The 14036-nt window shown below is 48.5% G+C and overlaps 1 protein-coding gene across 1 annotated transcript in view; it reads left to right on the top strand.

Moving 5' to 3' along the window:
• The window catches only part of CDC42BPB (CDC42 binding protein kinase beta), a 113261-nt gene that overhangs the window by 38381 nt on the left and 60844 nt on the right, over positions 1-14036 (top strand). Inside the window, 2 exon segments of the mRNA XM_036843656.1 lie at positions 4350-4441; positions 10450-10533. Coding sequence (XP_036699551.1) covers positions 4350-4441; positions 10450-10533 — 176 coding nt within the window.

Below are 14036 nucleotides of genomic sequence, written 5' to 3'. Positions count from 1 at the left end.
TTTAAATTTATTTATTTATTCATTTATTTTTGTCTGTGTTGGGTCTTCGTTTCTGTGCAAGGGCTTTCTCTAGTTGTGGCAAGCGGGGGCCACTCTTCATCGCGGTGCGCGGGCCTCTCACTATCGCGGCCTCTCTTGTTGCGGAGCACAGGCTCCAGACGCGCAGGCTCAGTAGTTGTGGCTCACGGGCCTAGCTGCTCCGCGGCATGTGGGATCTTCCCAGACCAGGGCTCGAACCCGTGTCCCCTGCATTGGCAGGCAGATTCTCAACCACTGCGCCACCAGGGAAGCCCCTTCCGTCTTTCTTATTAGTCTTTCCTGTCAGAGTGATTTCATGGCCTCTCAGTACTTGTATGGTTCGTGGGGTGGTCTGCTGCTGTGATTTAATTTTCTATTCTGGTTCTAGCTAATGCAGTCTTAATGATTTTTATATAGCACTACAATATTTTTACTGTATCCTCAGAACTGTTTGAAAATATTTAATATTTTTCAAAAATAGTGCTTTCCTTCTGGATCCTTTTTAGTGCTCTCTATTTTTAAACATTAGGTTTTGTTCACATAGTTGATTTCCTGTTGTTTGACTCTTAGTTTCTTTATCTTTCCAAGCTTTCATTTGGGGTGTTTCCATAGTTCTTCCCCCGTTTATCAGACTGGCCCTGATAAAGCCGTGTTCATGCATTTCAGGGAAATTGTACAGGGCTGTGTAAAATGCATAAGCAACAGAAACAGGTTCTATAAAAAGAATAAGAGAAAAACTTGTCGAGGAACATCAAGTAAGACAATTGATGTGGAAAGAAAAGATGAAGAGAAAGCTAGCCAGGTCTCATCCGCCACAAGGGACTTCGCGCTTCTCTGCCTCAGCCCTCACTGAGGTGGAAGGAGGGACTTTTTGCCTATTTTAGGGATAAGAAAATTTAGTCACAGAGGAGCAGATGACTTTCCTAAGATGGCATGGCGACCAGGTGTCCCGCTTAGGACTTGACTCTCTTGAATGGAAGGAAGCCAGGGCTTTTCCCTGGGCCCCCTCCTGCCAAGTAGGGCAGGAGTAAACAGAACTGGATAGCGTATCGTTGGACCACTTACATACACACAGATCGCTACCACTAGAAATTAAGATAAACACTTCACACCGTGCTCCAACATACTCTAAACAGCAGATGAATAATGGGTTGACTATTTTAAAAAGCCATTTGGCCAAAAATAGGATTGACTGTCAGATTGTTAACGAGTCATAACTTTCTAAGCCTTAATAAGAAAATGACAAAGGAAAAATGAATTTGATTTTATTAAAAATGATACTTTTATTGGAAGTAATAATTGCTATAAAATAAAAATAGCATAGTTCAGATGAAAAGAGGCAACAGAATGGAGGAATAGTGTTTACAGCTGTTACGTGTGACAGAGCCAAAGTAAAGCGCTTACACAGTTGATTAAAAAACATCAAGATGGGCTTCCCTGGTGGCGCGGTGGTTGAGAATCTGCCCGCTAATGCGGGGCACACGGGTTCGAGCCCTGGTCTGGGAAGATCCCACATGCCGCGGAGCAACTGGGCCACAGTTGTGAGCCGCAACTACTGAGCCTGCGCGTCTGGAGCCTGTGCTCCGCAACAAGAGAGGCCACGATGGTGAGAGGCCCGCGCACCGCGATGAAGAGCGCCCCCCCGCTTGCCGCAACTAGAGAAAGCCCTCGCACAGAAACGAAGACCCAACATAGCAATCAATCAATCAATCAATCAATCTTTAAAAAAAAAAAAAAAAAAAAACATCAAGATGTGATTAATGAGCAAGTGTCATGAATGGATAATTAACATCACGGGGCACAGCCAGATGTGGCAGAACACCGCCTCGCCAGGCATCAAAGAACTGCTGATTTCAAAGGAAGACGAGACGTCAGTGTGTGGCTGTGAGGGGGGTGTGACTCAGGAGATGCAGCTTGGAAGGCAGGTCAGGAACCAGATAGAATGTTAGCGCCCTTTGGAGAGTCCTGGAGTTTCATCCTCAAAATTAATTTAAAATAGTAAAAAATCTGTGTGCATGAAAAGTTCATTGCAGATTTATTCACCATAAGAAAATAATATAAAAAAACATTTAGCCTCTCCATTCAGTAGACACAATTATAAATTGTTGGTGTGTCAACTTAGTGAAATATTACGCAACTGTTAAAATGTTAGTTGAGTGGTATAGAAACATGAAAAATGTAAGAAATGAGATAAAAGCAGAATACACAAAAATAGCTATATAAACATTGACCGTGTCTACGGTCAGGGCCTGGAATGGGAACATGTGAAGTTAAAGTGGTTCATGGCACAATTATGGGTGGAATTTTCTTTGATTTCCATGGAAATTGCTGTTTGATTTGCACGTTTAAAACAGTGGCCAGCAGGTTTTGTGAGGCTTTGGGGTTTTTGTAGAAGAGTCCAGAATGCTGCGTTGAACCCCTGCCAGAGCGAGTGTTTCGGCAGTGTACACCAAGTGTGATTGTGACATGGGTCCTTCACAGGTGAGCGGAGCGGCATCATCTCCTTCCCAGACTCGCTGTCCTGGTGGTGGTTTGTTGGGATTGTTTTTCTTCACAGTAAAATGGAAGGTACCATTTTGCCTTCCATGGAAGGTTCCCCCAGAAGATGCCAGGAGAGGTTGTGATCTTCAGTGGCTGTTTAAAGTCTGTATTTCCATGAGGATTTTTGGGAATGGATATTTTAGGTGATACTTGAAAGAAAGATGAACCATAGGTGACCTTTAAGTTCTAGCTCAAGGGTTTTCTTTAGCCTGGCTTCCCCGCCCCCCGCCCTAAATAAGTCAGGGCCTGTGTGTTCTGTTCCCTAATCTCTGTGCCAATGCGTATTTACCGTTCTTGGTGCCTATTAATAGGCACCAAGAACCTTCTGGTGCTCTGGCTTTTGTTCCTTGGATCATTGAACCATGGTGGTCAAACCTTGGTGGTACTAAGCAACTATTTAAGGAGAAAAAAATTTGGAGTTAGATTCATAATATGGAGCTCAGTTAGAAGCCCAGAAAATACCGGATTGCAGGTTTGGGGGGAGATAATTGTAGATGCACGTGTAGTTACAAGAAACAACACAGAAAGAGCCCTGGTACATTTTGCCCATTCCCCCCACCATGGGAATGTTGCGAAGCTGTAATCGTGGAGGATTTGAAAAAGATCTGTAGAGAACAAATAAAAGTCTGCATAAACATAGGGATTTAGATCTGAAGGTGGAAAGAGGAGAAGGTGTAGGAGTTGTCACGGAGCGGCTGCTAGACCGAGGGTGGGTGCTCAGTCAGCGCTTGGGTGCTGCTTCTGGAGTCTCACAGCGCGGGGCTTCTGGTCCTGGGGCTGCTGTGACTAATTACCACCAACTGGGGGCGTAAGGTCGCAGAGATTTTTCTTCTCTCTCACAGTTCTTGAGGCCGGAAGTCCAGAGTCAAGGTGTCAGCAGAGCCATGCTCCTTCTGAAGGCTCTGGGGAGAGTCTGTCCCCGTCTCTTTCAGCCTTTGGTGGTGGCGGCAGTTTTTGGCGTTCCTTGCTTGTAACTGAATCACTCGAATCTGTGCCTCCATCTTCACGTGACTTTTCCCCTCTCTGTGTCTCTGGTCCGGATCTCTTATTTTTATGCAGACGCCAGTCATGCTGGATTTAGAGCCCACCCCATTCCTGTTTGTGACTTCATCCTAACTTGATTACATCTGCAGAGACCCCACTTCCAAATCAGGTCGCATTCACAGGTTTTGGGGAGACACTGTCCAACCCAGTCCCTTTCCACAGAAAGTTGGCTCGGTTTTCTTCTTCCTGAAATGTGGATGGTCGTGGAATGAATCTCAGGAACGTGTGTGCGGACCTCGTGGGAGCGGTGTGGAGTGCTGCTCCCAGCCCTGCCCCCGTTACTGTCAGGGGCTCCGCGCGTCTCTCCAGGGTGGTTGCCCGTTGTCGTGGAAACGCCTTGTGTCCCCCCCCAGCTGCCCTGTGGCCCTGAGAGCTGGCAGGTGGTGCCCAGAGCTCACGGACCTGGTGAGCCGGTGCCTGTGCCGCCCTGCAGAGCAGACGGGTGCCCAGCGGGGAGAGCTCAGCTTTCATGATTTTTCCAGGGGATCTTTGTTGTGATGGTATTTGTTATAACAGATATTGAAGTACAGGTGCCAGTCTGAACATCCACGCTAATTTGGCATAAATACCGACTTCCCAAATGTTAATGACTTTACAGATATTAAGTGTCTTAAAAAGTATTCATTCATTTAGAAAGTAAAGTTTTTTCTAAAGAAAGTGTAACTTAATGGAATGCCCCAATCAATTAAATTTTTATCTGTTGTCAACTTATTAAAGTTGTTAATTTTACTTTTTTTAACTTGTAGCTAAACCATTTACACAACTGGTGAAGGAAATGCAACTTCATCGAGAAGACTTCGAAATAATTAAAGTAATCGGAAGAGGTGCTTTTGGTGAGGTAAGATAAACTTATTTTTGTTCATTTTGCCTAGCAGCTCCCATCAGCAGTTTTAGGGTCCTGTACATTGATTTTGGGACGAGGTAATTATTGGTATCATTTGGAGAGTTCTTGGTGGATAAAATCTGAAAGATAGAGTTAAGAAGAGAAAAAACAAAAGCTGGTGACTGGTGAATTGCCCTGAAAATTGTCTTGACCAAAATAGTTCTTTCTGACAGATAAGTTTTTAAAAACATCCGTTTGTCAATCAAAAAAAGTCTTGGCTGCGGTTTTCAAAAAAAATACAAGAAGCGGCGCATCGGAGTGGTGCTCACTGTCGTAGCTTGCCCACCGTCTGCCAGTCCTCACGCGGTTGTGAGTCCCGCCCCCTGTGTCTGGAGGAGAACAGCTTGTGCACCGGGTCCTTGTGACCCGCCCTGCGCGGCCCCCGCTCCGCCTGGAGCTGCTGTCCCTCCTGCCGGCTCCGCGCCCAGCCCGCCCAGGTGTGTTTACAGTCAGGCGCTTGACTGAACTACAGTAACTCCTCTCCGTAGGTTTTGCCTGTGGCGCGCCCAGGCTGCGGAGCTGTGCGTGTGGGTTAATGAGATGCTCTGTGTCACGTCCAGCAGCGCGTGTGCTCTGTCCAACACAGCCCTGCCGGACGTGACTCTAAAGTGCTGCAGAGTGGGAGACAGCATTTGTCGTGCACGGCGTACACTTCATATTGGGCAAAATATACGTGGAAGAAAGCAAAGCAGGAATTTGAGATAGCTGCTTTGTTCTGAAGTAGCTCAGGAGTGGAAACCAGGCCTGTGATCCGTCTTAGAAAACATCTCAATATTTTTGGTGATTCTTCTGCTACCAGCACCTGATGACAGCCCTACTTTATTTGCAGGGCTTCAGTAGAATACACCAAAAGAAAACATTCCTACGAAAATGCTTTCAAAATACTCGAGTGAGAAAGCTCTGGCCTGGCTGAGTGAATGTGGGCAGTTGTGTGTTGTGCCCTCATTTCTTCCTTGGAAACTGCCCTGGCCTCAGATCAGACCCCAGCCCCACGCTCTGTGGCGAGCCCCGTCTCTCGTCCTCATACCCTCCTCTCCCTCACCCAGCCTGGTCTTCATACCCACCCCTTCCCCAGCCCACTGCTAAGAGCGAATCTCACCAAGGAGTGGGTAGAGGGGAAGTAGCGCCACCGGGGGGCTGCTTTGGTGGCAGCCTTGTCCTCTGGGACGGCATCTCCTCCCAGGCCGACCTCGGAACGACCCTGGATCCAGGACTCCCCGACGGAATTCAGCTCTGGGCTGGGATGGGACAGGGAGGTTGTTGGGTTTTTCTTTTTAAATGTTAAGGTATACTTCCATGTAAAATGCACAGGTCTAGGTGTATGGTTTGAGTTATGACAGATGTCTACACCTGTGTAAGCAGCACCCCAGTCTATACAGAGCATTTCTATTCCCTAGAAAGTTCCTTCCTGTTTCTTTCCAGAGCCTCCACCTCCTGTAAGCCCCACCCTTCCCCAGGTGGCCACTCTCCCGATGGCCACCAACAGGGAAAAATTGAATTCTGCATAGAAATAGCAGATCTCTGAGCTCTAGGTAGGATGTGATGAGGTAAGGGAAGGTTTTTGTTGTTGCTCAGTGAGAAGAAAGAGAAAGCCTTTGAAAGCTAAACCCAATTCAATTCGCTGTATACTCTCACCGACCGGCTCCCTTGTACCAGGAGCTGTGCCGGGCTGCTGGACACAGCGCTGAGCGAGGCCCAGGCCCGCGCGGAGCTCCGCAGTGACAGCGAGCCCGTTAGGGTGTTGGGGGCCAGGGGCAGGGAGAGGCTCCAGGGCAGGAGCCGGGCGGCCTTTGGGAGGAAAAAAGGAAGCACAGGAGAGAGCACTGTTGTGTCAGAACAGCTGGCGGTTACTTTTAGTGCTCTTCTTTGCCAAAGGCCTTGATGCGAAACTCAGTTCCTGAGTTTAAAGAAGATAACATTGATCACTTTTTAGCTCTTCCCAAATTAAGAGAACGTGTTCTCGGAGCGCCCCCTTTGCCTTTGCTCCCTCTCCAGGCTTTAGCAGCTACTTTGTGCATTCCCCACCCCCTCCCCCTCCATCGTCTCTCCCTGGGCCCTGTGGCCTCCACTCAGCACGCCAGCCCTCCTTGCCCAACTGCTCCGGCCCCTTGGCCATTCTGGGTCCCCTGCACGCGAGCGCCAGCCTTCCTGCCACAACTAGAATTCCGGGCTCTGTGGCTTGTATTCCCGCCACCGCGCTGCGCCCCTGGGATAGTCTCGTAATCACGTACCTGAAATGCGGCCAACTGCAGCCTCTCTGTCTCGACAGCACCACGTGGATCACAGAAGTGAGGATACCCTTAATCACTGTTGCATCCAGGGTGTTCTTCACATACGGTTCTGATTGAATGACGGGCCAGGGAAGGGTGAGAGTCTGTGTGCGCACCCGCCTTGGTGCACAGGTGTGTGTACCTGTGCTGCTGAGACCACGGCACGGGCTGCTCAAGAGCCCTGCCCCTGAGAAAGAGCTCGCGGAGTCCGATTTGAGGGGAGCGTATGAAACGCTTACCTCAGCGGAGTTTAGCAAAACGTTTCTAGATGATTATTCAAACAAGGATTGGAGTCCTGGGGCATTGCCCTTTTTCTGGAGCACAGTGGCTTTGAGAACACCTTCGTCCTCCCCTCAGCGTCTCGGGGACAGCGGCCCAGGAAGTTCCTGAGACGCTGCCACCCTTCTGGAGGCTCGTTCCTCAGCTACCGGGGTGCGGTGCCCAGGACCGTGCTTTTGGCGTGACAGCAGCTCCCCGCAGATGACTGTGCGCCGGGCAGCCCAGGCCTCGCGTGCTCTCACAGACGTGAGCCCCTGGAAGCCTTGCGGCCGCTGGCTACGCCGCTGACCCACCGGCAAGACGAGAAGTCAAGGCCGGAGCGGGGGGCCTGGCCCCAGGGCGGGCTGTGGGGGCGCCACTTGAACCCCACCTGCGTGACCCAAGGCCTGTGTGTCCAGACACTGTGCCCTGCCGTCTCTCTTGTTCCTAGAATGACTTAAAGAAACACAGCTTTGAAAGCTTTGTTTAGAAACGGTTTCAAATTAACAGAACAGTTGTATGAATACAATGGTTCAAAAACAGTCTAACCCTTTACCCAGATTCCCCTTTTGTTAGCATTTTATCTCATTTTCTTGATCGTATTATCGTGCGCTGCTCTCGCTGGAGCTCGCTCCCTCCCTCCCTCCCTGTGTGTGTGTGTGTAATTTTTACTGAACCACTGTGGATACGTTGCTTATGTCAAGCAAGGCCCTCTACCCCTAATACTTTAGTTCCTGTTCTGATAGGGATGGTCTTTGACATAACCATAGTTCATAAACTTAAATTTAGAACTGATAGAACACTTTTTATCCAATCTGCTGTCTTATACCAGTTTGGCCCAGTGATGTTCTTTGTTTTACCTTTTCCCTCTTGTACTGGATCTGGGCTGGCATCAGGTATTATACTTAATGGTCATGTTCCAGAATCACTTTTTAATGTTTTGTAAAATTATTTTGATTTGTATTTCTTTACTGAAGTGTCTAATTTTGGAGAGATTTGTAGGATTATCATCTCTCTTTGAAGGAATTCAGACTAAGTTTTTGGCTAGGAAGAAGCTTCTGGTAAACCAAACAAGGTTCTCTAAAAATTATTTCTTTTATAGGTCGTTGTACAATAGAGAAGGTTTGTTGTTTTTGGTTTTTTTACATTAAATTTTACTTGTCTACTTATTCTTTTTTTTTTTTTGGCTGCGTTGGGTCTTGATTGTGGTACGTGGGCTTCTTGCGGTGGCTTCTCTTGTTGCGGAGCATGAGCTCTAGGCGCGTGGGCTTCAGTAGTTGTGGCGCACGGGCTTAGTTGCTCCGCGGCATGTGGGAACTTCCCGGACCAGGGATCGAAACCGTGTCCCCTGCATTGGCAGGCGGATTCTTAACCACTGCGCCACCAGAGAAGTCCTTGTCTACATATTCTTGGTTTGATACGTGTTTTCCATGGACGAATACATTCTTTTTCCTTCTACGTATTTTATCAGAGCCATCTTGCATGTTTTCTGGAAATGGTCTGTGCCCTAATAGGCCTCTTGTAAAGAATCAAACTTCCTGTGTTCTGCGTCTCATTTCCAGCAAGATCTGGATCATTCATGAGGCTCAACATTTTCAGAATTTCATTATTTTCCTCAAAGGTTAACAACTCTACCATTCTTGCCAAGTTAGACCTTTTGTGTAGTAACTACTATGTGATTTTTTTTTTTTTTAACTCTAGTATCTCAGCTATCCAGATTAGAGCTAATTCCCAGGAAGAAACAGACACTTCTAACATGATGACAGAGTGTGTGCCCAGAATTCTTGTTCTTAGACATGTCGGAGAGCCCACAAAGCCTTTATTTACGCACCGTTTATTTTTAATTTATTCAGAGTCGTAGCGAGTTTGGTCAGTGGTTTCTAAGACCGTAGCGAATAGACAGCAGCTTAGGTGTGGTGTGACCGTAGCGAATAGACAGCAGCTTAGGTGTGGTGTGACCGTAGCGAATAGACAGCAGCTTAGGTGTGGTGTATCATGGAGTGGCAGTGAGAGGGGTGACTGAGGGCGATGGCCGGAGGGCGATCTCGGTGCACTCGTGGGCAGGGGGCCCTGGCTGGGAGCCCTGCAGAGGAGGGCAGGTGCCTCTGGCCATCTGCAGGCTCTGGGGCCACATCATGGCACGTTCGTGGTGGACCCCCAGCCCCGCCCGTTGTCATCAGGCTCCGGGAGGATTATATCTAATTATGACTATCAGTATAATACAGTCCTAAAAGGCACACGCCTGAGGATGAGCCTCTGCTGCTTCTTAGGCGTGTTGTTTAACCCCTCTGGGCCTCTGATTTCACATCTGTAAAGTAAGGATATTAGAAATAGCCACCACCCAGGGCTCTGGAGACGATTAGCTGAGAGGGTGCAGGTCCGTTGTTCGGCACAGCTCCGGGCATGGGAAGTGTTCCGTGAGTGTCAGCTCTCATGGTCACTTCAACGATGTTGTTGTGTGGTGGTGTTGTTTAGAAAGCAAGGAAGTAGGTGATTCACTTTTAGAACTCTTTGTTCCAACCCTGCTGTGTGGCTGCCTGCCATTGGCAGCAGAAAGGCTCAGAAGTTATTATCACTGCTTATGGTTTTGTGAAGGGGACTGAGGTCAACGAATGACTGATTTATACAGGGTAGGATGTACCGTATGATGGTGCAGACATCACATCTGGTGTTGGTAGTAATGGAAGAGCTCATTTGAAATTTGATGAAGACCAGGAGTCCCAAGAGGACTTCCTGGAAGAGGTGGCATTTGAGTTGTACCTTGAAGAATGTGGGTGACAGCCAGCACGCTAAGGGCTAATAACTACGTGCCTAACCATTCTGAGCACATTAACTGTGTTGACTCATTTGATCCGCACAGCAATCTTAGGCCAGTCCTACTGTTATCCATTTCCTAGTTGTAGAAACTGAGGCACAAAGAAGTGAATTTGCCCAAGTTACACTCCAGAGCCCCCCCAGGTACTCACCAACCCAGTGAAGAAAAGATCCCGGAGGTAAGCCCGGGCACGTGCAAAGGCTGGCCGTGGGCATGAGAGGTGGACATGGGCATCGGTGGAGGCAGGTAGGCGTGAGCGGGGATGGAGCCCTTGAATGCAGGAGGGGAGCTTGGGAGCCACTGACGAACTTCAAAAGCCATTACTGTGAAAATCCCCAGACACACCAGAGTAGGGGCCAGCAGACCCCCGTGTGCACCGGTGCTCAGCACTGAAGCGTTTTGGACTGAGCAGGTGAGATCATTCAAGCTGCAGTGTGGTTAGAATCAAGTTTTGATGCTTAAAAGGGCAAATCTTTATTCACATAGAAAACTTTACTTTCCTTAACAGGTCATTTTCCAGGGTTTCCAGGCAATTAAGATTTCACTGTAGTTATATGAAATGTGCTGACCTTTTGTGTTCCGTTAACTAAATTTTTGTTAAACTCCCATTTGTGTGGCAGGTTGCTGTTGTCAAAATGAAGAACACTGAACGCATATATGCCATGAAAATCCTCAACAAGTGGGAGATGCTTAAAAGAGCAGAGGTAAGTGTGGAGCATTAAATAAATAAGTAAACAGGGGTTTATATGCAAGGAAAGGGGTGATGAAGCCCAGCTGGGTAAGACCACGTCTGGGCCTTCCTTCCTTGACAAGAGCAGGCCACCCTTTGTTAACAGGACCTCAGCCCCCTCCCAGTGCCGTCTGCCTTGGTGCTGACTCATTACCAGGTGCCCTGCTCGTGAGCTCCCCCTCAGGTGTGTCTGCAGGGGCAGTTTAAAACCTCCATGGAGGAACTTCCCTGGCGGTCCAGTGGTTAAGGCTCCACACTTCTACTGCAAGGGGCCCGGGTTCGATCCCTGGTTGGAGAACTAGAATCCTGCATGCCTGTGGCGTGGCCAAAAAAAAAAAAAAAAAAAAAAAACCCAAACAAAACAAAACCCTTCAGGCATTTATCTCAATTCTGCTCCCTCTGCAGAAGGAATTACTGAATCTGGAAATGTTTTGTACCCCCTCCTCGAGGGGTGAAGATTACAAATAAAAGTAGGTGGCTGCTGCATGGCAGCCTCTGACCCGCTTTTTCTTTCTTCTTCGTCCATCCCTGTGGCGGCTGTTCCGTGCCCCCGACCCCGCTCTCCCCAGCCCCTCACCCAGCCCCCACTGAGACACAGGCTCTCCCTCTGGTCCTCGCCAGGCTCGCCTCCACTGCCTCCCAGTGTCTGTCTGTGCCGCCGGCCCTGTGTGTGTCTCCATTTAACACTCGCCTCGGGGCCAAGGGTCCTTCCTTTCCAAGGGCGCGGTGCCATCAACCTCCTGGCTTTGTCCTCTCTGGGCCGCCCCATCACTGTCCTTTGTCCTCTGATTGGCTCAGTGCCCGCTCTGCACCCAGGCCGCTGTTCCCCTCCTCACGCCGCTGCTGCCCTTTGTTTGCCCGGGGCTCTCCCCTCCAGAGTCGGCCACCTCCTCCTGTGGACATTCCTTCTGTGGTTTCTGGCCTCTCCCATCCTGTCACTAAACCCTCCTTGTGATTCTGGGGGCCCTTTCCTCTTTTGTTCTGGATTTTTACCTGCCGATGACAGTCGCCACCTTGTGCGGACAGTACACACGCCTCTCACTGAGGCCGCGTGGCTCTCCTGAGCTCAGGTTTTCCCTCCCTCGCCGGGCACTTCCGCTTCAGCATCCCCCCCGGCGTCTCAGGTTCATCACGTTGAGCTGTGTGTGGCTTCTCCTCCTTCCCTGTCCACACCCGTTTCCTCTTTCCAGCTGTGGCACCCCGCACAAGGTCTTACACCTGTTCATCGCTCAGTAAGTGCATGTTGGTTGACTGAGTCGTCACCAGTTTTGCAGCCACCAGGGCCCGAAATGTGGGTGGCCCATGACTCGGCCTCAGCCACCCCCTTCCGAGCCTCTGTCCCTCTTGGCTCCGCTGGTGTCCTCCCCACCATCCTCACCATCGCCTTCCTCACCGCGTGCTGCAGCCTCGGCCCCGGCAGCCCTTCTTCGTGTCGTCGCTGGCATGCTGGCAAACACAGGAAAATCACTGAAGCAGTTCTCTTGTGGGGGAAAAAAGCAACTGTTGCATGCAAGTTTGGGAAAGGAATAAGTGTTTGGGGAAAGAAATACTAGTAGCAAATTCTATTGAAGTTTATATTTTTACAGGAGTGATCGATTTTTGAAAGGTGATAGCTGAGCCGTATGTGATATGACTTGTTATGTTAACCTCTGGAGTGAAGTGTGTGTGAGGTCCTCAGGTTAAGGAGAGGTGATTCTCACCTTATCATACTAGTTAGTATTTACCCAGATGTCACCGTGAGTGAGTACATTTTTAAAAAGTGAATACTGCCTTTTAAATGTAAATCTGGTTACACAGAACCTATTTAATTGGCATACTCAGTACCAAGTCCAAGATTGTCTGCTAATCATGGTGATTATCCTAGAATGTGTACAATGGGCTGTAAGTATATGTGTGTGTGATACATACAAAAATGTAATATAGGTACAGTGCTGGTTAAGGTAATTTATCTTTTTATTCACATTTCATTTAGTAGGCTTATTGTATTGTTTTTTGTTTTTTGTTTTTTGTTTATTTTTGGCTGCATTGGGTCTTCGTTGCTGCATGTGGGCTTTCTCTGGTTGCATCGAGTAGGGGCTACTCTTCGTTGTGGTGCGTGGACTTCTCATTGTGGTGGCTTCTCTTGTTGCGGAGCACAGGCTCTAGGCATGTGGGCTTCAGTAGTTGTGGCACATGGGCTCAGTACTTGTGTCTCACGGGCTCTAGAGCGCAGGCGCAGTAGTTGTGGCGCACGGGCATAGTTGCTCCACGGCATGTGGGATCTTCCCGGACCAGGGCTCGAACCTGTGTTCCCTGCATTGGCAGGTGGATTCTTAACCACTATGCCACCAGGGAAGCCCTTAGTAGGCTTATCTTAAACATTTAATTTTATAATATTGACTTCAAAAACTCATCTTTAAAAGCATGAATTCCACAAGAGGTGGCAGTAGAAAAGTCACTAGGCAATGGAAGTTCATAATTTGTAGACCAGCCTGGGCTTTTAGTTCTTTTTTTTTTTGGTCATAAAAAAAAACATTAGAAAGTTTATCTGCTCTTAAAACTACTGAACAGTATGTATGTTTCCTCTCTGTGGGTACCATACTGGCGATCGCGATTTAAGAACGGGCTTCATGCTGCATGTTGTTAGGTAGGCACTTGAGGGTGTGCATCAGAATCTGGCGGAAACAGTGTTGCGGACACTGGGGGTTCTGGGCTGGCCCCGGCCCCAGGACTCAGGTTTTCTTTCTGCTGCCCCTTCGCCAGGCCTGTGGTCTGGGGGCCATGGTAGTTCCAGAACCACTTGTCTCTGCACATCTGGACGTTGTAAGCTGCTGATAGGCCCATGTAGTTCTCTCGTCTGCTTCAGTTAGGGGAACGGGACACATCTACCTCAGTCCCGTTTTAGAAAGAAAAAAACTCTTTTTAAAAGTTTAGAAAAGAAAAACTTGTAGAAAAACAAGTTCTAATGGTCACCAGGACTCCCTGAGAGAACCGGTGGAGCGCTTGCTGCGGTGCTGTGTGTGCAAATCCTCCCCTAGGGGTGCTGTTATTTTTCTTAAGCTTTGCAAGTTGGAAATACAAGGAGGAGTTAAAATCTTCTGTGGTCAAGAAAGAGGACATCTTATTATAATTATGCCAAAGACCTAGTTCCTTTTAAGTACAGATTCTACCTGTGTATTAAAGCTCTTTAAAAAAAAAAAAACCCACAGCAGCCTAGAAGATGGCCTTTTGCCCATGTGCTACAGGCCATGGATCTTCATAGTAGAATCCTGTTAGGATCCTGTGCATCAGTATACTGTAAATAAATCACATTTCTTGAAAATAACTGACCCAGATCTGTAACTCAGATCAGTAAGCAGGTTTGTGTCCTGTCCCGCCAGCCGTGTGGCTCCTGAACTGTAGGCCTGCGATGGGGGTGGTGTGGAGGGGACGGGACATGAGAAGTCGGCGACGCTGGAATGGGGGGCAGTTCAGAAGCTGTAGCTGAAATGCACGCGT

This window comes from Balaenoptera musculus, chromosome 2, assembly GCF_009873245.2.
Source record: "Balaenoptera musculus isolate JJ_BM4_2016_0621 chromosome 2, mBalMus1.pri.v3, whole genome shotgun sequence".
NCBI lineage: Eukaryota > Metazoa > Chordata > Mammalia > Artiodactyla > Balaenopteridae > Balaenoptera > Balaenoptera musculus.
Note: the sequence above shows the minus strand (reverse complement) of the source record. Positions and strands in the feature narration are given on the sequence as shown.